Source organism: Bufo bufo, chromosome 4 (genome assembly GCF_905171765.1).
Source record: "Bufo bufo chromosome 4, aBufBuf1.1, whole genome shotgun sequence".
Lineage (NCBI taxonomy): Eukaryota > Metazoa > Chordata > Amphibia > Anura > Bufonidae > Bufo > Bufo bufo.
The window spans coordinates 266,670,012-266,697,774 of record NC_053392.1 but is presented as its reverse complement, the minus strand read 5'-3'; the positions used below and the strand labels follow the sequence as shown (position 1 = coordinate 266,697,774).

General features: G+C 43.4%; 1 protein-coding gene across 4 annotated transcripts in view; it reads right to left on the bottom strand.

Annotated features, from left to right (window-relative positions):
- LOC120998086 (muscular LMNA interacting protein) overlaps positions 1-27,763 on the bottom strand; it is a 401,012-nt gene that overhangs the window by 70,591 nt on the left and 302,658 nt on the right. For 3 of the 4 annotated variants that reach the window (XM_040428571.1, XM_040428574.1, XM_040428573.1), the window contains 2 exons: positions 25,818-25,862; positions 1,394-1,515 (listed from right to left, as the gene is read on the bottom strand). In XM_040428571.1, coding sequence (XP_040284505.1) covers positions 1,414-1,515; positions 25,818-25,862 — 147 coding nt within the window. In that variant the 3' untranslated portion in view covers positions 1,394-1,413. The remainder of the gene's footprint in view (positions 1-1,393; positions 1,516-25,817; positions 25,863-27,763) is intronic. The other variant, XM_040428572.1, reaches the window with a different exon arrangement.

Sequence of the window (27,763 nt, the reverse complement as noted above, 5' to 3'; positions counted from 1 at the left end):
AGTCAGTGTGAGATAGTATTGAGATGAGCAATAATTTAAAGTTAACACATTGACACAAAAAAAAAATATATGGCTCGGGACCTCTAGCCTTTTCAAGGATTATTTTAGAGCCATTTTAATGCAAAAAAGTGCAAATTTTAGTGCCCTAAATTGAAAAAATTCTTATTTTCAATTGTCGGGTGACATTTTACCATTTTTGGCGTATACAAACCCCTACTGTGCCTGGGTGACAGGGGCCTAAATCTCTCAAAATCCTCTGTTCTATTGCTGGGTGACATTAACCCCTTTTTGCCGTGAATGAACCCCTGTTGTGCCTGGGTGACGTGCCTGGGTCTGTTCTATTGCTGGGTGACATGAACCCGCTTTTGCTGTGAATGAACCCCTGCTGTGCCTGGGTGACAGGGGCCTAAATCTCTCAAAATCATCTGCTCTATTCCTGGGTGACATGAACCCCCTTTTCCCGTGAATGAACCCCTGCTGTGCCTGGGTGACAGGGGCCTAAATCTCTCAAAATCGTCTGTTCTATTGCTGGGTGACATGAATCCCCTTTTGCCGTGAATGAACCCCTGCTCTGCATTGCTGACAGGGAACTAAATTTTGTGAAAACATCTGTTACTGATCGGAAGATGCGCGACTACAAGCGCACGCTGCTGATGGCATTCCCACCTGACAGCGGGGGCACAGTGGAAGCACAAGGCGAAGGCAGAGGAGGAGGCTACCTATTCCTCCTTCACCGCCACTTCCACCTACACCGCCACGTCAACATACACCACCACATCCACCCATCCACCGCCTCCTGAACCTCCTACTCCTAGATCCAGATTGTTATTTTAAATTTTTCTGTATTTTATGTTATTTTAAGTCATTTCCCTATCCACATTTGTTTGCAGAACAGTTGTCATGCTCTTAAGCACATTTTGATGCATTTTGCAGCCCTCTAGCCCTTTCCAGGACTATTTTAGATCCATTTTAGTGCCCAAAAGTTCGGGTCCCAATTGACTTCAATGGGGTTCGGGTTCGGGGTCAAGTACGGGTCAAGTTCGGGTCCCGAACTCGAACTTTTTTTTCAAGTTCGGCCAAACTCGTCGAACCCGAACATCCAGGTGTCCGCTCAACTCTAGTCATGGGTCAAAGTTCTTCATAATGTAAAAGAATATGGTGGGAGCAAATTTCTCCATATGTTTGCATGTTCGGCGAATCGCAAACACGCATAGTTCGCCACTAAACGACTGCCGGGCAAACCGCAAGGCCATCTCTACTGACCATGACTAAGCAGAAAGTTGTTGAGCTCATTTTCATTGAATGGTAGATATATAAATATATATTAAATTTTATATAAATTTAGTTTTTATGGAATTTTTATTGATCAATATTGATCTAAATTAAAACTTACCAGAAGACCTCATCTGACTATTAACTTTTATTTGGAGGCAGGGAGAATTGCTGGAACAGATTTGGATAACATTTTCTGCTTTCATTTGCAGCCATTGGTCTTATGACTCCTGGTCTTGTTATCTAAAAAAAAAAGCAAAACCAAGTAAAGTAGCGGCTCACAATATGTCTGGTATCTCTGAGTCAAAAATAAGCGATCATTCCTAGTAACTACTTCATGTGACAACTAATTTAAATGAATGGGAAACCAAGTACTAAATGGTCCTGTAAATTTTATCAGTCCATAAGCCACTTCTTGCAGTAACTTTCAGCTGTGTTTGACAGAAGGAGTTCCAAGCAGTTTCTTTTTAAATGGGTTGTCTCATCTCAAACATTAGTGGCATATCGCCAGGATATGCCACCAATGTCAGATAGATGAGGGTTCCATCTCTGGGACCCACATCTAGCTCTAGAACAGAGAGCTCAAAGTGAAGAAGAACATACTGCACATCCATGCCAACCTCTTTTCATTTCTATGGGAGTATTGTAAATAGCAAAGAGGCATGCTTGGCTATTTTTGGAGGCTCCATAGGAGTGAATGGAAAGTGCACCATGCAAGTGCTCCCACAGCTAAATTTACTTCTATGGAACTGCCAGAAATAGCCAAGCCAACGCTCAGCTATTTTTTCCACTCCCATAGTGGGCACTTCCAGAGGTCAGCCATGTATGCAATGTGTGCTTTTGTTCAATTTGTGATCTCCATTCTAGAGATAGGTGCAGATCCTCAAGGTGGGACCCGCACCTATCTGACATTGGTGGCATAGCCTAGCAGTATCTTCTTAATCGTAGTGAGACCTCAGCACACGTCTAATTGAATGGCTTTTGTGGGTGCTCGTCCCCTGATAGCCTCCTTCCACCCGCGGAGTGAAATTGTAGCTTTCAATAAGTTGTTCAGAGACAGCACACCAATGTAGCTTTATATTCAACCTTTATTTACCAGTGGTATATTCTCAATATATTCTTATGACATTTATTGCTATCTGCAACGTTTCGGGCCCATTCGGTGCCCTTTGTCAAGCTATAAATGCAAAGATAAACACAGAACACTACAATTAAAATTCATCTACACATCAGTGTAAATTCATATACATATCAATTCACATGAAATATATCATATTACTCCTTGACACGTGGGCGGTAAATCTCATCCATGATTAAACCGTTATTTCAATAAATAATTAATTCATATCGTCCAAGGGAACCGTAGCTAACATGGGAATACTGATTTTATATCAATTACATGCATATTTCATGATTTGATGGTAGACACTGCTGTACTTAAAAAAGAGCGGTGGTGTACTAGCATCAAAAGTGGCATATTAAAGGCATAGCATTTAGACACATGGTTCTACATTGGTTCAGATAAATAGTTTGATGGTGGGCACCGCCGTGGACATCTATCTCTCCATGATTGGATATATGTATGAGGCGCCTGCGGTAATCAATTCATTGGAGGGGGTGATTGTGCACCAGCATCAAGACTAGCATGATCAGAGTAAAGTTCATGTAAAATAACAGTTCATGGAAAAAGACATGATTTGAAGACAACATGATTTGAAGAGAACATGATTAAAACAGGAAGTCCAAAGAGCCTAATTGGGGTAGAGAGATCAATATAAAGACAGTAATGGCAGGTTCAGTACATATTTGTTGTGCGGCATAAATTATCAGGGGTGGCCTGGGAGTCCATAATTATGGAAGTCGCCCAAGTAGCCTCATATTCACCCAGGGGAGGGGGGTGGCGTTCACAATCATACGTGAGAGAGCAAGAACCTGCGGCACGAATGAGGACCGTGGAGACATCTAGTAGCAGAGCATAACATCTAGTAGCAGCGCATGGTGAGCTAATGATAAACTTGTATATAGAGACCCGGTGTGAGTCTATGTCTGGAAGCAAGGTTACATACCTGGATGGCCGGTCTGCGTGTTTCCACGGCGTGCGGTCCATGCCTGGAGTACCTCTATCAAAAAAATTGTATATAAACACTGGCAGATCCTACAAAGAAGCATTCGCAGCATTTTCCACTCCAAACCCTTGATGTCCTATAAACGTCCACCGATTATCCGTGATCAGTTAGTGAGATCCGATCTTGGATCTACAAAAATTGATGCTCAACGCACTATTACGGGATCCCCTAACTTGGGCACTTACGCATGCTTGGGGTGTGCGCAGTGTGGTAATGTAACAAAAGGCAATTCCTTCACGCACCCCTCCTCAGGGAAAAAGTACTACATAAAGGGCCACTTCTCATGCATGACAAACTATGTCATCTATCTCATTAAATGCCCTTGTGGCTTGGGATATGTGGGCGAGACCACACAGAAAATAAAGGACAGGATTAGTCAGCACAAGTGCAATATCCGAACTAATAAGAAAGAAGCCCCCTTAGTACAACATTTCCAGGAATACAAACACACGCCCAGCCAACTACGCTTCCAGGTAATCGATTGGGTCCCCAATCCCAGGAGAGGGGGAAATCGTGATGACATGCTACACCTGAGAGAAATGCAATGGATCCGCCGCCTGGGGACATTGGGCCCAGGAGGCCTAAATAAGGATTATAAATATGCTTGAATTTGCTTAAATTGGCTTATTTCCACGAATGTTTGACTTATATGCCTTTTCCACATTTCTCTCCAATAGGCTCCTCCCTCACAACGTATCCCTATGGGCCCACGTAGAACGTCCACTATAGACCACCATTCACCAATCCTCCATAGTCCACTATTGTATCGCTATCATTGGGTACAGTATACCTATAGACGTAGCTTCAGAAATGACAAGTGTGTATGTTTGATATGCAAAAACCTGTGGCACCTTTGAGACTATGCATCATGCTAATTTACCCATCAAAATGATGTGCACCAATTGGCAGTCGCATCTATACGTCCTACCATAATATATCTAGCACCCTTCTATATCAGGACCTTAAAATGGCAAGAGGGGACATCAAGACACCGCTTGGCTGACGCCAGCCCCCTTTCCCAATTGATTGCCAGAAACAAAGATGGCGCCACGGACACAGAATAGTAATGCGCATGCGCCAGGTCTCTGCTCACCACAAGCCCGCCCTCTCCTCTCTCACAGGGGCCGGCCACACCGCACAGACCCGCCCCTCACACATGCCGGCAACCGCCGGATATCCGACATGGGCGCTGAATAAAAACACCACAGCGTGCACCGCATGGACCGCACGCCGTGGAAACACGCAGACCGGCCATCCAGGTATGTAACCTTGCTTCCAGACATAGACTCACACCGGGTCTCTATATACAAGTTTATCATTAGCTCACCATGCACTGCTACTAGATGTTATGCTCTGCTACTAGATGTCTCCACGGTCCTCATTCGTGCCGCAGGTTCTTGCTCTCTCACGTATGATTGTGAACGCCACCCCCCTCCCCTGGGTGAATATGAGGCTACTTGGGCGACTTCCATAATTATGGACTCCCAGGCCACCCCTGATAATTTATGCCGCACAACAAATATGTACTGAACCTGCCATTACTGTCTTTATATTGATCTCTCTACCCCAATTAGGCTCTTTGGACTTCCTGTTTTAATCATGTTCTCTTCAAATCATGTTGTCTTCAAATCATGTCTTTTTCCATGAACTGTTATTTTACATGAACTTTACTCTGATCATGCTAGTCTTGATGCTGGTGCACAATCACCCCCTCCAATGAATTGATTACCGCGGGCGCCTCATACATATATCCAATCATGGAGAGATAGATGTCCACGGCGGTGCCCACCATCAAACTATTTATCTGAACCAATGTAGAACCATGTGTCTAAATGCTATGCCTTTAATATGCCACTTTTGATGCTAGTACACCACCGCTGTTTTTTAAGTACAGCAGTGTCTACCATCAAATCATGAAATATGCATGTAATTGATATAAAATCAGTATTCCCATGTTAGCTACGGTTCCCTTGGACGATATGAATTAATTATTTATTGAAATAACGGTTTAATCATGGATGAGATTTACCGCCCACGTGTCAAGGAGTAATATGATATATTTCATGTGAATTGATATGTATATGAATTTACACTGATGTGTAGATGAATTTTAATTGTAGTGTTCTGTGTTTATCTTTGCATTTATAGCTTGACAAAGGGCACCGAATGGGCCCGAAACGTTGCAGATAGCAATAAATGTCATAAGAATATATTGAGAATATACCACTGGTAAATAAAGGTTGAATATAAAGCTACATTGGTGTGCTGTCTCTGAACAACTTATTGATAGCCTAGCAGTATGCCACCAATGTTTGAGGAGAGACAACACTTTTCAGTCATCCATATTCTTTGATAAGGCATATGTCCATGAACATGTTAACTAGAGATGAGCAAATCGAAGCTAAATACCATATTTTTCGCCCTATAAGACGAACTTTTTCCCCCCCAAAAGTGGGAAAAAATACAGTGCGTCTTACGGGGGGAATGCTGCTGATTTTGCCGAATTTTCAATGATACACCCGCCGCGATGCCGCTCGGCGGATGTATCAGCTGTGAGGGAGGAGGGGCTGGGGGCCGGCATCTGCTTGTATACAGTGATTATGCGATTATATACATAACAATTAACTATTATAAATACGATAATATACAGTGACCGGGGCCCGTGTAGTAGAATACAGTCACTGCACGGGCCCCGCTGTCATTATAAAAGCAGATGCGACCCCCATTCCCTGTATTGAGGGTCATTCACTACAGGGACACTTATGGAGGGGATCTGTGGATGACATATAGCATAAGATGCTATATATGTGTCATCCACAGATCCCCCCCATAACTGTCATACACAGATCCCCATAACAGTGCCATCCAGAGACCCCAATAAGAGCCACCCACAGATCCGCCATAAGTGTCACCCACAGATCCCCCATAAGTTTGTCTTTTCTCTCTCTCTTCTTTCATTTGCTCTGTGTGCATCTGCAGCCCTCCCCGCCGCGGCATACCCTGTGGTCTACGTCACTTCCGACTGCTGACACGCAGTGGGAGCCCTGTGAGCCGGCGCGTGCTGCTACATCCGGTCTTTGGAACGCAGCACGGGCAGGCTTGGACGGGCGCATGCGCGGACGGCACATCCGGACGCCGTCCGCTCTCTACAATTATTTCATATGTGCATCGTGGGAGATTTCCCCATGCGCCCCTCTGTCTCTCTAGGACGATGAGGTGGTCACCGCCCCCTCTCCCCACCTGGGATCAGTTCACAGGTACAACATATTATTATATGATTACTTTGTATATATATATTTGATCATTGGCCATTAGAAATCAGGCACTCCTGAGGAAGCCAGCAAGTCTGGCGATACGCGTTGGGCTTCTGTTCTGATCGCCACAGACACCCCCCATCATGCCATTTTTATGATAAGTACTCTTATTCTTATTCATTGTTGATGGATTTCATGCACTTTATATTATTATATGCTGATGTATGTGGGGGTTCATACATGAATTTGTGGTGATTCAGATGGGTATGCGCCGATACACGGCTTACATGGCCCAGACCTGTTGTATACAACGATTTTAATTATTTTTATGTTGTGTCTGTTTTCTAAATAAATTATAATTTTGTAGATGTGCGGCTCCTGTTGCGGTATTCTTTTTCTTCTTTGATACATTGTACAATTTATACCGTGGGCCGGCACTCCCCCTTTTATATTGTTGGATGTGCCCCTATTTTCTTTGATTACATGGTCATTTTTTAGCAGTGGTTTACACTGTTTTCTTGGGGAGGCACTCCTATATTTATTGTTGCAAATTTGTGATAGCTTGTATACTGATATGGCGGTGCATATAGAGGACAGAGAGGCGGTGTGGAACTCCCAGGTGTCCACAATTTTCCAAGAGGGTGGTGATCCTGAGGACGGTGGTGATTTTAGGGCACTTGCTAATGAGCTCACTGAGGCACATAAATTGTTCTCAAGAGTTTGGTGGAATGTTAAAAGCCTTGAAGAATATGTCAAATGTGGGATTATACCCAGGGGTCTCCGGGTGCAGAAATTTCCTGCCTGGGAGGTTACCCCTGAATTCAAAACTATCTGGGAACAGGGTCTATCCCAATGCTCCAAAATCCTTATGGGTATGCTCATTGAGCATGATAGGGAATTGCTCCGTACAACCAAGCAGAGATTGGTGGGTCTGGAGGTGCGGTTGGCTTTGCACGAGAAAACTAAGGTTGAGAGCTACTACACTAAGTTGAGGGATACCTTGGATAAATATGACAAGGAAATTATGATGGGGAAGAAGTCCAAGTTTCAGCGGGACAGGGTTGATTTTGACAATAAACAAGCGTTCAAGTGGAAACACACAGGGAATCAGCGTGGCCAGGGCAGGAATAATACCATGAATCCATCGACAAGAATGGCTGGTGGTCACACTGACCCCAGCGATCAGAGTTTGAGTGAGGGTGATTTTTCATCAGAGGCCAGCGACGACGGAGGTCAAGGAGGGGACTACGCAAACCCAAGAAAAAGAGGACCCCAACATCGCAGGGGCAGCAATTATCCACTGTTCCAAAAGAGACGACTACAGCAGTACTAAATGGTACGGATACAAATGTTCTTCAGGTTATAAATTTATCCATGTATAACCTCACCACTCAGGAACAATCTATATTGGAGAAGGGACTTTCTTTTTCCCCTATGCGTGTCTTGGATAAATTTGAATTTGTCAAGGACACATATTTATTTTGCAGACAACTTTGCTTTAAACTCCTATATAATCAACCTTCAATTTTACAAACCTTGGCCGATGATGAACGTGGAGTATTCATGGATCTTATGGACCTCCTGCGGGAAGGTGAATCAGAATCAGCTGTATTACATGGGATGCAGAACCTCAAACCTGATTCCCTGCGTGGCAGGAACTTGAACAACTTGGAATTGGACACTATACGGAAACTGCAGGCAAATAACACTTTCGTGATTAAAGAGGCCGATAAAGGCGGTAATGTGGTCCTATGGGATATGGACCTGTATACACAGGAGGCGAACCGACAGTTACAGAATAGAACTTTCTATGTGCCTTTACCCTCTGATCCTACAATGGTGTTCAAGAAGAAGTTCGATCAACTATTGAAAACAGCACGAGACATGTTCATCATCACTAAGAAGGAGCATCTGTTTCTAGAGGACTACCCTCCTATGTACGGGACTCTCTCCATCTGATAGAAATGTTGGAACATCTACCAATCGCCTCTGATATTTTATTGGTAACCTGCTACGTCGAGTCTCTTTATACAAACATTGCACATAAGGATGGTGTCAGAGCTACAACCTATTTCCTGCAAAAAAAATCAACCTCGGAGGAGCCGGCCCACCGCGCCTTCCTGGGCTCCAGGGAGACCTGTATCCAGTTCATCGATACATTGAACATCAATGATTTGAATATCCATTTGACATACACTATATCAGATGACATGGTGGATTTTTTGGATTTGAAGTTGCGTAAAGAGCATGAGCAGATTACTACATCCCTTTTTCGAAAAAGTACGGCTACCAATAACCTACTGCACTATCAAAGCTTCCACCCAACTCATATGAAGAGAGGGATCCCAAAAGGGCAGTTTCTCAGGCTGCGGCGCAACTGCACTAATGTAATGGACTTTAAGACAGCTTCAGCAGACCTAACAACACGGTTCCGAAAAAGGGGGTATCCTAGGAGACTCATCACTCGATCCTATGAAGAAGCCAAGAATGCTGATCGGATGCAATTATTTACCCCAAAACCAAAAACTAGGGACGGTAAGGTACATCTGATTACACGCTACAATAATCAGTGGCCAGCATTATATAAGATCCTGGAGAACCATTGGTTTCTGCTTACCTCCGATCACAGATTGATACCACACATGGATGAAAAACCGAAAATCATAGCTCGGAAGGCACCGTCACTCAAAGACAAGCTTGTTTGTAGCCATTTCCAGCGCCCTACACGGGGATTGAACAGAGGCATCAAGCTCAAAGGCACACATCCCTGTGGCCAGTGTAATGTTTGCCCGTACATGTTGGGGAAAGATAATTTCATGAATGGTGAGGAACATATACGCCTAAAGCATTACATCAACTGTCGCACGAAAAATGTGGTGTACGGGATCATCTGTCCATGTAGGCAAATATATGTGGGGCAGACCTCACAGGAATTGAGAAAACGGATCCAGCAACACATGTCCAACATTAACCTGGCCGCCCGGGACCGGGCTGACGAGGAGAAGACTCTTACTTCTGTGGCCTCACACTTCTTGGACCACCATGGGGATATATATGTTGTTCACTTATATGTGATCACTTGATTTTCTACTCTGGATCGGGTTATCTTTCTCTGCACTTCGTTTGGGGAATCACCTGATCATCCTTCACCGAATGGAATTTTATTGGACCACCTTTTAAGAGGATTTTCCTTGAGGATTTCTTCATTTGTCTTGGACTTGTGATGACTATTTTTCGTATGTCCCATGATTATCTGATGTGGATAGTTGCTGGATGCTGGAACCCCCTGCAATGTCATTTAATTGAATGACCTTTTTTGACTCTGGGACCTCGGCGTGGGGTGTTGTGTATTACGGCACGGAGCAAATTTTCATTCTTTTTCTTTTTATATAGATACTCTATCTTTCTTTCCCTTTTTTTTTTTTTTTTTATAAATAATAAACTAATAATCAAATATTTCAATACGTATATCTGAAACCAATATTGGGGATACTAATGGGTATATATTATACATCAAAAAATTTCTAAAGTAGATAAAAATAGGGGACGATTGAGAATAAAAATTGAGGGATAAAAATGATAAAATGTCTATCTAGACACTTTTTGGTGTGGTATCATGTAGCCGAATTAACAGGCCAAGTCTTTCTGACAGGTGGTTAATTTTGCACATGATCTAATTGTGCACATTTGATATGGGTTCAACTTTAGGGCATCTATATTGCCCCTTTATGCACTTACCAATACAATAAAATTAAAATCTATATAAAAAATAAAAAATAATAAATAAAAATCAATAATAAAAAATAATATAAAAAATAAAGATAAAAATATAAAAAAAAAAAAAAAAAAATGAATAAACACAACAAACTATAGGTATCAAGAAATATAATCAAAAATATTATACTTTATTTTGGGTTTTAAATTATTTCTTTTTACATTCTGTGTTTACACCATGTCTTTCTCTGGATTGACAGTTGTCTTCTCTCTTTTGTTCCCATCTTTGTGGTTTTGGCCATATCTTCCGATTTTTTTTCTCTGATCCACTTTCTATTGTAACTTATATGTTGCATTTATCCTAGTAAGTTTGTCTTTTCTCTCTCTCTTCTTTCATTTGCTCTGTGTGCATCTGCAGCCCTCCCCGCCGCGGCATACCCTGTGGTCTACGTCACTTCCGACTGCTGACACGCAGTGGGAGCCCTGTGAGCCGGCGCGTGCTGCTACATCCGGTCTTTGGAACGCAGCACGGGCAGGCTTGGACGGGCGCATGCGCGGACGGCACATCCGGATGCCATCCGCTCTCTACAATTATTTCATATGTGCATCGTGGGAGATTTCCCCATGCGCCCTCTGTCTCTCTAGGACGATGAGGTGGTCACCGCCCCCTCTCCCCACCTGGGATCAGTTCACAGGTACAACATATTATTATATGATTACTTTGTATATATATATATTTGATCATTGACCATTAGAAATCAGGCACTCCTGAGGAAGCCAGCAAGTCTGGCGATACGCGTTGGGCTTCTGTTCTGATCGCCACAGACACCCCCCATCATGCCATTTTTATGATAAGTACTCTTATTCTTATTCATTGTTGATGGATTTCATGCACTTTATATTATTATATGCTGATGTATGTGGGGGTTCATACATGAATTTGTGGTGATTCAGATGGGCATGCGCCGATACACGGCTTACATGGCCCAGACCTGTTGTATACAACGATTTTATTATTTTTATGTTGTGTCTGTTTTCTAAATAAATTATAATTTTGTAGATGTGTGGCTCCTGTTGCGGTATTCTTTTTCTTCTTTGATACAGATCCCCCATAAGTGTCACCCACAGATCCCCCATAACAGTGCGTCACTCACAGATTCCCCCATAACAGTGCGTCACCCACAGATCCCCCATAACAGTGCCATCCACAGACCACAATTAGTTCAAAACCCACCAATAGCACACCCTTTGTTTCAAAATATTTTTTTTATTATTTTCCTCCTCAAAAACCTAGGTGCGTCTTATGGGCCGGTGCGTCTTATAGGGCGAAAAATACGGTAAGTGGAATTCGATCCGAATGTCAGGGAAAATTCGATTTGCAACTAATGCAAATTTCTTCATGCTTCGTGGTAACTAATCACAATTTTTCCTAAAATGGCGGCTACAATGTAGTCTACACGTGTGAGGACATTGGGCTAGGAACTCAGGGAAGGCGGGATGACCCATAATGCCATGCATGCAGCCAATCAGCAGTCAGCCAGCCCTGTGATGTCACAGCCCTATAAATTCGGCGGCCATCTTAGATTCAGACATTTTCCAGTGTTCTGAGTGAAGGGACAGACGAGAGAAGGCGCTACGGACAGCAATCGGAATAACCTCATTGTGAAAAAAACAAACTGAAAAAAATAATTTATAAGTGCAGAGAAAGGATAGGGAGGAATCATTTTACAGCATCTTAGTGCAGGGAGAGATGTCAGAAGGCGCTAGGGACAGTGCCAGAAAAGTGATTTACAAGTGCAGGGAAAGATTATGTGGGGATCCAAATAGCCATTTTACAGCTCTGTCATTTCAGCAATTTGTTCGTGTTATTGGGGTGCAAGTGCTAGGTTGAAAAGCCTTAAGTGGCCTATTTCAATACAAAAAGAAAAATATATACACACTTCACTGTTGCAGTTATTTGTGGCCTATCTCAGTACAGAAAGAAAAAAATATACGCATTTCACTTCTGCAATTATATGTGGTGAAAGCATTTAGTAGCCTATTTAAGTACAGATAGAAAAATATATACGCACTTCACTTTTGCAGTTATTTGTGGCAAAATCGTTTAGTGGCCTATTTCAGTACAAAAATAAAAATATATACGCACTTCACAGTTGCTGTTATTTGTGGTGAATGTGTTTAGTGGCCTATTTCAGTTCAAAAAGAAAAATATATTCTCAGGTCGCTTCTGCAGTTATATGTGTTGAAAGCATTTAGTGGCCTATTTCAGTACAGAAAGAAAAATATATACACACTTCACTGTTGCAGTTATTTGTGGCGAAAACGTTTAGTGGCCTATTTAAGAACAAAAATAAAAATATATTATCAGTTCACTTCCACAGTTATATGTGTTGAAAGAATTTAGTGGCCTATTTCAGTACAAAAATAAATATATATTTGTCGCTTTTAGGGGTGTTTTAATTTGCTTTTAATATTAATTTATTTAGTCCAGCTAAAAGTATGTCAGATAGAGTGGCAGAGGCATAAATGTCTCTGGCGCAGGCAGAGGCGTGGCAGCAGGAGTCGCAGCGAGAGGCCTGAGCTCCTGGTGTCATGTCTTGACCAGCAACCCAGCGGTTCTTGATTGGTTAACTCGGTCATCCACTTACTCCCAAGTGACATCAGACACCCCCAGCCAACATTCAGTTGGCATGGCCCGGGAGCAGGCTCTATGCCCTCACCTGTCCTCAACCTGCCTCTGTCCTTTCCTCCACTAGGCGGGCAAGTAGTGATGAGGAGAGTGGCATGGGAGATGATATTGCGAGTGGTCAAGCTCCTGACCCAGAGACGGTTGAGGAGGACATCAGTGACGTGCAGATAGTACTTGATGATGATGATGATGATGATGATGATGAGAGCCAGGTGACAAAGGGGCTTCATTTAAAAAAATATATATATAATAATGTAATATTATAAAATCCGGTGTCTCAATGATAAAATCTGCAGCGTGGAGGCCCTGTGTGGCTTCTACACACTTTCAAAATAATATTTCAGCAGGGCGAATAGATGCCGGATGACCGGGATGCTCCATGACCTTCCCAGGAGCTTCTGTTGGGATCAGCGGTTCATTTCAGAGATGTCCGTATAGTGCGGAGGGAATTCGAAAACCCTCTCCATCTCAGTGCACCATAGGATGTCCTCATTCCCTATCCATGATGACTAGGAACTCATGATGTTTTCCCTGACAAAGAGACCAGGGGCTGATAGTTATGGTTTGAATCTTGATGAACTTCGCTCCTCTTCCGGGCTCCAAGCAATCTTGAAGCTTTGTCTCATTGTCTATAGCTACTAGAGGCCTGTTAATGCCAGGCAGGTTCCCCCAGAAGTATCTGGCTCGATGAGCAGCTGATACCGCACTTGCATCAATCTTGACAGGATTCGTCTCCAGGTGGAGAGAAATTGTTTTTTGGAATGCTTTCTCCATCGCAACCACGTTCTCGAATAATCAGAAGACTGGCCGATTCTCTCCTGTCCTAGGCAACACTTTATTAAGTAATCATGGAAAGTCAAAAAACAGTCCACTGCCCCCATAAAGGCCTTTCCGGTTTGGGTTAACCACAGGTAATTCACTACAAGGACTGCCACCAATTATCAGATCGAATTGTCCCCATTCTTCAATCTGTTTCCTGGTTATATTCTGTATGTCGCCCACATATACAATCTGCCCTGGATGGCATACCCGTCCTATCGTGATGGCATCCTCACACACCTCTGATGCCATATATTTTTCAACATTGATTCTAAGCTTTTTACATGATGACTGGGAACTCGTGATGTTTTCCCTGACGAAGAGAAGAAGTTATGGTTTGAATTTTGATAAACTTTGCGACTCTTCCGGGCTCCAACCAATCTTGAAGCTTTGTCTTCTCATTGTCTGTAGCTACTAGAGGCCTGTTCATGCAAGGCAGGTTCCCCCAGAAGTATCTGGCTCGATGAGCAGCCAAAACCGCTCTTGCATCAATCTTGACAGGATATTGTTTTTGGAAAGCTTTCTCCATCGCAACCACGTTGTCGAATAACCAGTAGACTGGCCGATTCTCTCATGTCTTAGGCGACACCTAATTTTTTTAATTACATTTATTAAATATTTAATATTAAATGGAACCAAAACTTGATTAAAATTATAAGAAACTAAACTTAAATTCGCCAATATATTATCCCAATCTTCAATGGAAATTCCCACACAATCAATTTGCAAAGCCTTTTGTGCCGGAGAACGTGTATTATTAAATTGTGCAGAGCTGTAGTGGCCTCCTCATGCTGCTGCCACCTCCACACTTTGTCGTCGTGCTACTATGTGGCCTCCTTATGCTGCTGCACCCTCCACAATCTCTTGTCATTGTGCTACTCTGTGGACTCCTCATGCTGCTGACACCTCCACAGTCTCTCATCGTCGTGCCACTCTGTGGCATCCTCATGCTGCTGCCACCTCCACAAACTCTCGTTGTTGTGCTACTATGTGGCCTCCTCATGCTGCTGCCACCTCCAAATCTCTCGTCGCCGTGCCACTCGGTGGCCTCCTCATACTGCTGCCAACTCCAGACTGTGTCATTGGGCCATTTGGTGGCCTTCTCCTGATGCTGCTGCTGTCGCCAATTCTAGACCCTATCATTGTGCCACTCGGTGGCCTCCTCATATTGCTGCCACCTCCAGACTGTGTCATTGTGCCACTCGGTGGCTTACTCATACTGCTGCCGCCTCCAGACTATGTCATTGTGCCACTCAGTGGCCTTTTCCTGATGCTAAAAAAGAAAATGGCTGCACACTATTATACATACAATCAATAGAGCTAAGAAATGGGGGTCATTCTAAATAAAAGTGGTACAATACCGACTATAAGTAAGCCAATGGAAGCTCTTAGTGCACATATTTGATAAAACGTGTGTCGGGCCCATCTACCAGGCGTCAAGGTGAACGAAACAAAGAATTAACCCAAGGTGTCCCGAGGGAGGGGCGGGGGGACGATATCCACCCAATGTAAACCCCAGAAAGGGGACACACAAAGATGAGACTCGGTAAAAAGCTCCCGAGTTAAATAGCAGAAACAAAGGAAAAGGAGCTCATGATACCAAAAAAATATTATTTATTAAAGCATGATTAAAAAATGACATGAGTAGAGCCAATAAATAAATGGTGCCATAGACATGATGAAAAATAGGAGCGGAGGACAGAAAAAGAAACGCCACCCTGGGAGAAAAAGCACACGGATCAAAAAAGCATGGTACAATATATAGAGAAGAAACATGGGAATCAATGCAGAGTCAATGCTTTAATCCATGTACTAAGTACTACTGAGATGAGGTACCAGGTGAGACACCTGTCAAACGCATAAACACCTCTGTATGTAATCATTGGTGTGCAGACAGACAGTGAACAATGGAATTATGCTGCAGACCAATGGGATGTAAAAAATAATAATAATAAATAATGATGATGATGATAAACAGAGGGGAACAGCAGGAGACAGGGACTCACCAAACAAAGAGCCGTGTGCGAGAAAAACCAGGGTGGTGCTACCCCAACGCGCGTTTCGGCGTACCTTTATCAGGGGGTAGCGCCATCACTGTGAATTAGGCATAAAAGGAGGACAGCCAATAGGAGGACCGGTACTCACTTGTCCCCAGGTGTGTATGAGTAAGGGCGCGCGAAAATCCAGACGAGCACCGAGTCCAGCCACCCCACGGCCGGCGTCCCGCCGGCGCGCCCACACCATGTGATAAAATCACATGATCGGGCGGCTCCGACGTCAGGACGCACGGACGTGAGGCGCCGGAGGCGGCTCTGGATGACGTGCGCACACATCACACAAAGGGAGGGTGGTCAAAATGGGACAAGTGCTGCAGTGTAAAGGATCGCATCTATATACATCAATGTAGAGCAACTTATATTGGACATAATATGCATATACAAAGTAAAAAGAAATCATAGATACAATCATATATATATAAACATATATGCATCACACATCAATAGACCCAATGTATAAATGAATAAACATGATTAAAAAAGGCATAATGAAAATTGAAAACAATGATTAGGATAATGATAATAATTAAGAACATGATTGAAGCGTAATATAAATGAATATATGAAGCAGCAATATAAATAAGTGTATCTAATAAATATGAATATAATAAATATGTACACACATAATCATGAAAAACAGTGAATGAATAATAATGCTGAAAAGGACGCAGAGTGTACACAACATTTCCACATAAAGCCATGATAAAGTGAGTAGTATAAATATGATGTAGTTTGGTAGAAAAAAGGGGAAAGATGAGGGGTGACAAGTCCCTCAAAAGTGCGGGGATGAAAAATAATAATAATGAAAATGAAAAATGACTGACTATGAATAAATAAGAATGATAATAATGAAAAAGGTCATGTAGGAGGAGGGAATACACGCGGACCCTCAACTCGTGGGTTGTAAGGCCTACATATATTTTAGGGCACGGGCATATAGCATAGTACTGGAGCACGTGAGGGATTGATGGATTTTGAAAGATCTAGTTCCAGACGAATCTGCAAAATCAAAGGAACGCTCCATGTTAGGACACGCGGCACATCTGCTGCATGGTCTAAAACCAATCTTTGGGCCACCTTGCCCGGCATTCAGTTGAGGTACTATTGGTTGTAAATAACCTCAAACTAGGTTATCCCGTAGGGTGCTAGCCCTACGTGCCGTGACAAGGGGTTGTACAGATAGGAGCCTTTCCAACACTGGATCCGTAAGTAGGATAGACCAATGTGAAGCCAAGACCTCCCTCATTTTATTCCACTGTGAGTGATATGTACTCACAAATCTGATCTTATCATCCGTGGTCTTATCTTTTCTGGTTTGTAACAGGTGAGATTGATTTTTCGCACGCCAGTAGGCCTTTTTTATGGATCGGTGGCTGTAGCCTCTTTTAAGAAAGCGATCCTTCAGCTCACTAGCCTGTTTTTCGAATGTTGCGTTGTCAGAACAAATCTGCCGAATACGTAAAAACTGACCAACAGGAATGGCGGAGATCGTGCTTTTGGGGTGCATGGATGTTGCATGCAAGTATGCATTGATGGCCGTCTCTTTCCGGAAAACATCCGTCCTGAGGCGGCCGCCAGCATCCCTAAACACCGAAACATCCAAAAAATCCACTCTCTGTCTGCTGTAACTGTAAGTCAGCTTAATGTTAATGGAATGGGTGTTCAGCACCTGAAAAAAAACATGAAGTTCTTCTTCAGTACCCTGCCAGATCAAGAAGACGTCATCTATGTACCGCGCCCATAAAATGGCGTGGTCCATGATGACGTGTCTGTCTGACAGGAAAAGGTCCCTCTCCCACAGCCCCGTCAAGGTGGCTTCCGCAGGCGTCAAGGTGGCTTCCGCAGATGGGTCCCTAACACTAGTATACTGCCTCTCTTTGGACTTACCTAAGCCTACAATATTTAGGGCAGTGTAGGAACAAGCTACATATGTACTCTTCTCAGAAGTCCCAGGTAGATGGGCATGTTCAGTCTAAAAGAGGTGCTACCCTCAATTATTCTACAAAAAATTTAGAAATCACAGGTGCATATCCATGAATCAAACATCTCCTGATGCTGCCACCTCCAGACTCTGTCCTTGTGCCACTCTGTGGTCTCGTCATGCTGCCTCCACCTCACCTCTATGACATAGGTCATTGTGCCACTCAGTGGCCTTCTCCTAATGCTGCTGCGGCCACCTCCAGTCTCTGTCAATGTGCCACTCGGTGGCCTCCTTATACTGCTGCCAACTCCAGACTGTGTCATTGTTCCACTCGGTGGCCTTCTCCTGATGCTGCCAACTCCAAACTCTGTCATTGTTCCACTCAGTGGCCTTCTCCTGATGCTGCTGCCTCCACCTCCAGACTCTGTCAATGTGCCACTCGGTGGCCTCCTCATACTGCTCAATGATGCCAATAATTATCCCAAAACATAGATACAGTAATTTAAAGTGCACGGCGGCACTGAGTAACCAGCATGTCCTACTGGTACCCAGGGAGGGTCGTCAGATGCTACACCACACGATGTATTGATAGTTGTTCATCCTGTATGGATATCCGGATAAACATCAGGGAAAAACAAACGGCTGGCAGTCAAACACATGTGTGCAGGGTCCCTATACGGTCCCTATATCTGTCTAGCCAGTCAGCCCTGATACTAAAGGTATGGTAGCAGCCTGACCACAGGGCACTCGTCGTTATAAGGGCGACCCCGTCCGGAACCTGTCTCTCAAGCTGAAATGCTGTATGTCCCTAAAAATGCATGAACAAAATCCCTACACGCATGTTTCACTGCCAGGACATGGGGCAGTTCATCAGGGGAGATGAAAGAAAATCAAGCAGATCGATCCCTAGATGAAATGATCAAACCTGCAGACCAGAAATGACACGGTCAGTCAGCTGGTCTGATGGTTGGGTCCTCCGTGGGCTACCTCATAGATAAGAGGTGAAGGAATAATGCAGTATACAGGTAAATATAGCTGCATATGGGACGCCAACTAACCTGGTGTTCCCTCCTCGTTTAAATACATGCCTGGTTCCCGTTGCTGCCATCTTTAAAATTCACCGCCAATGAACGCACCTGCCCGCCCGCACGTAAGCGCAGCGCATTCGTCCATCTCAACATCGGGACGAGGCCTGGAGCGCAGGAAAAGTGCCTGATTGACATAGCACTCCTGCGCATGCGTGATCTCGTACTAGATATCGCGAGATCGCGGAGGCTATTCAAGACAGCAAAGATAATCTGAAGCAACTATAATGTCGATTGCTTCATAATATTCGATGGTGTAAAAACGATCGGACATTAGAAAATACACCCGAATATTCTGAGCCACAATCGGTTCTGGTTGAAGATATTCGAGGCTATTCATCCATTTTTGGATAAAATCGACTCATGTACAATGATACAAACAAGGAGACAGGTCACAGTAAGTCAATACCAGAGATAAATTTATATCTAAGGAAAGGTCTAATCAGTGTTAGTTACCGACCAATAGACATAATAGATTGTGAGAAAAATGATACAATAAAACGATATCTAATGAATGTCAGAGATAAAGGCCCTAGGCAGATTGTTGCCGACTTAAAGGGAAGGGGCATTACAGACAAAATACTGCCAATAAACTGGTGGTGACGTTCACAAAGAACAGGCATTTGTCTACAAAAAACAGCTATAATTCAGCTGTTCATTGAGACCATTTGGAGTAACCGTCTGTAGGAGAAATATCCACTGTGACTCGCGCTGTAGAAGGATCTTATCCCAATCCCCCCCTCGTTTGGGGGGGCTTACAGCCTCGATGCCCATGACCTTGATAAACTTGGGGTTCCCTTGATGCGAATCGCAAACATGACGGGCCACAGCAGTATCACGCCGCTTTTCTATATCCAGGAGATGTTCTCCTATGCGTCTGCATAGCTCTCGCTTCGTTTTGCCTATGAACTCTTTTTGACAAATACATGTTATTTTGTATATCACCCCCGCAGTCCTGCATGAAATAAAGTCTCTGATGTTGAAGCTGCGTTTGAGATTGGTGCTGTAAAATGTTTTACCAGGGTTGATATTATTACAAGCCACGCAGCCACTGCATCTGAAACAACCCACAGGGCGACGACTCAGCCAGGTATTTGGTGTAGCCGGTGGAGCAAGGTGACTATGTACCAGTAAGTCCTTAAGACTTTGGCCTCTTCTGAACGTCACCTGTGGGTATTCATGCAGAACCTCACGGACATCTGGGTCCATAAGGAGGATAGGCCAGTGTCGTACCAAGATCTCTCTGGATTCCTTGGCAGAGCCATCAAAAGTAGTGATGAACCGTACCTTCCTATCGCCCTCCTGTTTTTTCTTTGGAGTCAGTAGTGTCTCTATAGGGGTGTTTGCCGCTTTCTGAAAGGCCCCTCTCAGCACCTTGTCAGGATAGCCCCTGGCCCTAATCCTCTGTCGAAGGTCAGATGCCTGGTGTAGGAATTCTTGCTCATCAGAGCAGTTCCTGCGCAAGCGCAGGTACTGCCCATAGGGTATACCTTTCTTTCATGGCAGTGGGTGGCTACTCTGCCAATGCAGGACTGAATTTGTAGCCGTTGTCTTACGAAAGATAGTTGTAGAGAACTCCCCTCCAGACTTCTTGGAAATGCGGACATCCAAAAAGGGAAGGGAACTGTCTTTGACCTCATAAGTAAAATGAAGGCCAATACTATTGCCATTAAGAGAGTCCACAAACTGTTTGAATTCAAGAGCACTAGCAATCAGGCACTTTTTTCTGCGCTCCAGGCCTCGTCCCGATGTTGAGATGGACGCATGCGCTGCGCTTACATGCGGGCGGGCAGGTGCGTTCATTGGCCGTGGATTTTACAGATGGCAGCAGCGGGAACCAGGCATGTATTTAAACGAGGAGGGAACACCAGGTTAGTTGGCGTCGCATATGCAGCTATATTTACCTGTATACTGCATTATTCCTTCACCTCTTATCTATGAGGTAGCCCACGGAGGACCCGACCATCTTGGCGTACCTCAAGACCAGCTGACTGACCGTGTCATTTCTGGTCTGCAGGTTTGATCATTTCATCTAGGGATCGATCTGCTTGATTTTCTTTCATCTCCCCTGATGAACTGCCCCATGTCCTGGCAGTGAAACATGCGTGTAGGGATTTTGTTCATGCATTTTTAGGGACATACAGCATTTCAGCTTGAGGGACAGGTTCCGGACAGGGTCGCCCTTATAACGACGAGTGCCCTGTGGTCAGGCTGCTACCATACCTTTAGTATCAGGGCTGACTGGCTAGACAGCTATAGGGACCGTATAGGGACCCTGCACACATGTGTTTGACTGCCAGCCGTTTGTTTTTCCCTGATGTTTATCCGGATATCCATACAGGATGAACAACTATCAATACATTGTGTGGTGTAACATCTGACGACCGTCCCTGGGTACCGGTAGGACACGCTGGTTACTCAGTGCCGCCGTGCACTTTAAATTACTGTATCTATGTTTTGGGATAATTATTGGTATCATTGATTAGTGGTTATTAACCGTATATCCCAATGTTCGTCTTCACACATTATATTTAGGATTTTTATTGGCATACTGAATAAATGTTATGTTTTAGGATTATCCTTTCTGATTTACGTGTTTACTCCAGGTAATCCAGAGAGCAGACATACCTCAGATCTGACCTCCCACCCCCCTTCATTGACTATTCCTCATACTGCTGCCAACTCCAGACTGTGTCATTGTGCCACTCGGTGGCCTTCTCCTGATGCTCCCAACTCCAGACTGTTATTGGGCCACTCGGTGGCTTTCTCAAACTGCTGCCACCTCCAGACTGTCATTGTGCCACTCGGTGGCCTTCTCCTGGTGCCGCCACCTCCAGAATCTGTCATTGTGCCTCTCGGTGGCCTCCTTATGTCATTGGGCCTTCTCCTGATGCTGCTGTGGCCAACTCTTGAGTCTGTCATTGTGCCACTCGGTGGCCTTCTCATATTGCTGCCACCTCCAGACTGTTATTGGGCCACTCGGTGGCTTTCTCAAACTGCTGCCACCTCCAGACTGTCATTGTGCCACTCGGTGGCCTTCTCCTGGTGCCGCCACCTCCAGAATCTGTCATTGTGCCTCTCGGTGGCCTCCTTATACTGCTGCCACCTCAAGACTTTGTTATTGTGCCACTTGGTGTCCTCCTCATACTGCTGCCAACTCTAGACTCTGTCATTGTGCCACTCAGTGGCCTTCTCCTGATGCTTCCACCTCCAGACTCTGTCATTGTGCCACTCTGTGGTCTCGTCATGCTGCTTCCACCTCACCTCTATGTCATAGGTCATTGTGCCACTCGGTGGCCTTCTCCTGATGCTGCTGCTGCCACCTCCAGGCTCTGTCATTGTGCCACTCGGTGGCCTTCTCCTGATGCTACCACCTATAGACTCTGTCATTGTGCCACTCGGTGGCCTTCTCCTGATGCTGCTGCTGCCACCACCTCCAGGCTCTGTCATTGTGCCACTCGGGGGCCTCCTCATACTGCTGCCAACTCTAGACTCTGTTATTGTGCCACTTGGTGGCCATCTCCTGATGCAGTCACCTCCAGACTGTGTCATTGTGCCACTCGGTGGCCTCCTCATACTGCTGCCACCTCAAGACTCTGTTATTGTGCCACTTGGTGGCCTCCTTATACTGTTGCCACCTCAAGACTCTGTTATTGTGCCACTCGGTGGCCTCCTCATACTGCTGCCAAATCCAGACTCGGTCATTGTGCCACTCTGTGGCCTTCTCCTGATGCTGCTGCTGCTTCCGCCACCTCCAGGCTCTGTCATTGTGCCACTCTGTGGTCTTGTCATGCAGCTTCCACCTCACCTCTATGTCATAGGTCCACTCTTTGGACCTCTTATGCTGGTCCCACCCTTCCCACTTTATGACTGGGCCACTATTTTGGCTTTCGGCCTGGCATCATTTATTTGACCTTTCTTCTGATTTGTCAAAATGAGATGCACAACGGCTTCTGTCTGTGTAGCAGCTGTAAGGCCTGTATGGTCCCATCAGAATTTGCTTATGATTTTGCTGACACCCTCTCCACTCTGTCAGGGAAGCTCTACTTGTATACGCGTTTAATAGAACAGGTTCTGTAGACACAGGTTCTGTATGTGGAATCAGCTGACGATGATGTAAAAGGAGTATGCTTATTCTTGGCTCTAATATCAACCTGTAAGGCTGAGTTCATACCCGAGTTATTTTGATCAGTTTTGGCCCCGTGACTGCCCAAATAATTGAAGTGTGCAATGATTCTAAGAGCGACGCCTGTCATCTGCATGTCATATGGACTCACAGTATTATTTCACTACCAAAGCAGACTCCCTATGCATGTTACTGCAAGGCACAGTGTTCTTCACCGCTATAAAGGCTCTCTGCAGCCAGGAAATAGCAGCTTTTTTACGAAATTTGCCGTGAATTTATTCGGATCGAACCAAATTTTTCCAAAAATATTAGACGAATCGAATTTTTGAAAAAGTCGCTCATCTCTAATGTTAACACATGCATTGTTTATCAAGGCATTTTTAGCCTCTTATAAGGGTTGTCTCATGAAGACCACCTCTATACATATGTCTCCATGTGGACATTAATAAAAAAAGATTCTATGCTTATTACCCTCACTCTGAGCTACAACAGAAAACCACTCAGTATTTGCAGATCCCATTCGTGAGAACATATGCCTAACTTGCCATTATTCTGAAAATCTGCCCTTCTTAATTTCCCATTTTTGGTCTTGAGGCAAAACTAAATTCAGTTTTTTGCAACAAAGTAGCAATATATCCAGACTACAGTTGTAGTTTCTGTACATACCATTCAGGGGTACATATAGTGTAAATACTGTAAAATTCTGCAATGTATTTTTTTTTTTCTTCAGTTATTCATCTGTAACCTACTATAAGTTAAAGCACATATTATGCCAGCTATAAAGATACGAAATATGTGGGGGATTTAGTATTGCAAATATGTTTTTAATATAAATTTTATGTTATAAAAAAATTTGTTTTTGATCATTCTTATAATTTTTTAAATACTTACTATTATAACGGAAGTAGTCCGTCTGGCCATTTACTTCCTGGGGACACTGCAATCTGTATAGTGGAATATGCCCACAAATCTTTTTCATCTGATGTGACTTCTATCCTTGACAGTGACTTCACAATTGCAGAGCTTTCACGAGTGATTAAAGTGAGTCTGTCATTTTTTCCAATATATCTAACAGAATTGCCCCACAGAAAATTGCAAACGCATTCCAAACATACCTGTGTGTACTTTGTGTCTATATTCCATGTCCAGGAAAAGCACTTTTATTCTGCTGAAAAATGGCTCGCAAGAGCCCAGCTGGAGGTGCTTTGCTGTAAAGCAAAACTCGCCTGGCTAGGCACTTGGGAGCCTTATTTTAGCAGAATAAAAGTGTTTTTCCTGGAAATGGATATAGACACAAAGTACACACAGGTATGTTTGGAATGAGTTTGCAATTTTCTGTAGCAAAATATTACATATTTTGGTAAGCATAATGTGACAGACATTAAGGCATTAAAGATAGGAAAGAGCTCAGGCCCTGATGGATTTATACCCCAGTACTGCATGAAACTTTACATATCCTTCTTTTACTGTAGGCAGTTTTAACTCAGTCTCTAAGGAATGTCCCTTCCCACATCTCAGGCCCTTCAGGCTTAATTACTGTTATACCTAAGCCAGGAAAGAACCCCTCCTCATATGTCAATTATAGGCCCATCTTGCTACTCAATGTGGACCTAAAATTATAGTTTATAATTATTATGCTAAAGTTATAGCCCTTACGGTTCTGAATTAAATACGGAGATTTAAGTGCGGAAAAAACACAGCGTAATACAGTACCAGCAAAGTATGTGAAATTAGACAAACCTCACGTAGTCTTTTTTTTCTCTTTGCTGTAATTGACCCATCGGGCAGATTTACAATTCCGCAGCATGTCCATTGTGTCTGATTTTTTTTTTGCAGATTTCACAATTTTCAATGCGAAGGTGAGATCTGCAGAAACCTTTCATCAAATCCACACCAAAAATTTGTTTTTAGTTTCAGATCTGTTGTGAAATGCACAGAAATCTGCACAAAAAAAGACATGACTGGAATTTTCTAAAAATCCCATGATTACAATGGCTTGGTAAGGATTCCTAAGGAAAGTCACAGAACACTCCCCCCCCCCCCCCCCCCCCTTTTCACCTGTTTAGTTTTACGGAGTAGTTGTCTGACCTGGCTTTCTTTCTTTCACTAACTTTGATATTAGAATTATGTTTTTACATTCTTTTTACTATTCTGGCACCATTGGCACCATTTTGAACCATAAATACGTACTATTATAATGTTTTACTTTCTTTAATTGAAATATTCATTTTGAAAATACCTAAAAAACTATTATAAAGGGTGCTTTCCATGGCACCCATTTAGCTGACTGGTAGCTAGCTATGATTAACATAGCATTTTTGTAAGAAAATGTATTGTCTAAATAACTCTAACACCAAGGCACTTGCGTGAAATTGGAGAAAGAAAGCAAGAATGGCATAAGATTAGAATAGAAGTAAGACATTAAAAATGTTTAGAATATTTGTAATATGCACTTTATATATTTCTTCTGGAGGGTCTGTGTCTCCTTGGAGTCAAAGCTTGAGCTGAAAACCTTGTTCAAACCATTGTGTAGATAACATAAAAAGTAAATGAACATATTAAATCTCCTTCACATATGCAGAATTTCATTTCATAGAGCACATTTTACTGAATGTTATGTATTTTAGTTGTTGCTGTTCAATGTAACAATGCCATACTTTAGTGGATTGTATTAGGAGAATACACATTTCATATAATTAATTTCAGCTGCTATGAAGTGGAAGAGAAAAAATAAATGTAAAAGTAAGTACTCACTTGAGGATCATTTGCTTTTTTATTTATTAGAGGCTGGAGAGTGGCCTGTTAAAAATAAACACTTATAAGAAAACAAGTATAGTAAAGTAAATGCATTATTTGTACAGCGCCAATAAGAAGTTAAAGACACACAAAAACAAGGCGGGCGGTGATCGGAACCAGGTGCCTGCTCAAATCATTCAGACCTGCGGTTTGCGGCTTTTACCTGCGGTTGCGGCGGTGATCGGGCGTGCCATCGGGTCCCCATGCGGCTGTAGGGGGGACCCGATGGCATGGAAGGCAGCGCGATGCCTAAGGAAGGCATCGCGCTGCCTTCCGGTGATGACTCTGTGAGATCCAGCCCCCTGGATCTCACAGGCCGGAAGCTGTATGAGTAATACACACAGTATTACTCATACAGCCAATGCATTCCAATACAGAAGTATTTGAATGCATTGTAAAGGATTAGACCCCCAAAAGTTCAAGTCCCAAAGTGGGACAAAAAATAAAGTGAAAAAAAAGTTGAAAAAATAAAGTTTTCCCCCAAAAAATGAAAAGTTTCAAGTAAAAATAAACAAAAACGTCATTTTCCCCAAATAAAGTAAAAAAAAATTAGTAAAAAATAGGGGGGGAAAAAAAAGTATACATATTAGGTATCGCCGCATCGTATCGACCGGCTCTATAAACATATCACATGACCTAACCGCTCAGATGAACACCGTAAAAAAATAAAAATAAAAACTGTGCTAGATAAACCATTAGTAATAAAACATTAGTCCCGCCGGCAGCCCAACATGCACAGCATCACAGTAACCTATGATGTTGTGTGCTCCCCTGTACACATTCAATGCCAGTTCGGGATATCTGGTCCTCTCACGTTATTTTAATGAAAAAAAAAACGGATCCCAATTATAGCGAACAGGGCCAGGTGAACTTCCGGCAGTGCACGTGGTAGTTACGGATTCGGCAGGCTGTTCCCCCACCGGAAAAGCCTGCCGGAGAAGGCTGCCGCTAGTGTGAAAGTAGCCTAAGTTGGGAAGTGTTCAAGTTACCATTATTTTTCTATTCTGAATAAAGAAAAAAAAAAAAGAATCCTGTAAAAAAAAAATCCCGTGCATCAGTTGCACATTTAGCATTTATTTGATCCATTTCTGTGTGATCCTTTAGGCCTCATGCACACGACAGTGAATAATGGCCGTGTGACGGCCGTCTAAGTAACGTCCATCACACAGCCATTTTTAGCACCAATGAAAGTCTATGGGGCTATTCACATGGCCGTTCTTTTAACAGCCAGTGAATAGCATCTGTCCAAAAATAGGAAATGTCCTATTTTTGTCATTTTCCACAGCCATGCGGACCCCACTGAAATCAATAAGACCATTTTTAACAGTCAATTGACGAGTACACTTTCTTTAGGGGTCTAAAAAAGTGTCCCCCATGGTTTAAATAATGCCCCCATGGTGACTCATCCACTTGCTCGCGGTGCGGCAGTCTCTTCTCTCTTCATTGAGCAGGACCTGCCGAATTACACGCACATCGCAGGTCCTGTTCAGTGAAGATAGAAGAGACTGCTGCAGAGCGAGCAAGTGTATAAGGTGTGTTTTTTTTTTTCATGCAAAATCAAGAAAACAGAAACAACGATGGACCATTATGGGGGCATTGTTTAAAGCATGGAGGAAATTAAGATGGGGCATTAAAAAAAAATATTCATACCCTATGGGGGGCCATTATTTAAGATGGGGACCTACATTGAGGGCATTATTAAAGCTAAGGGGGCTAAAAAAAAAAACACACGCACACTATGGGGGACCTTATTAAAGCTGGGGACAGTAAAAAAAAATCCTACACTATGGGGGCCATTATTAAAGCTGGGGTCCTACATGGGGGCATTATTAAAGCTGGGGCACTATAAAAAAAAATATTTACACTGTGGGAGACATTATTTTAACTGGGGACAAAATAGGGGG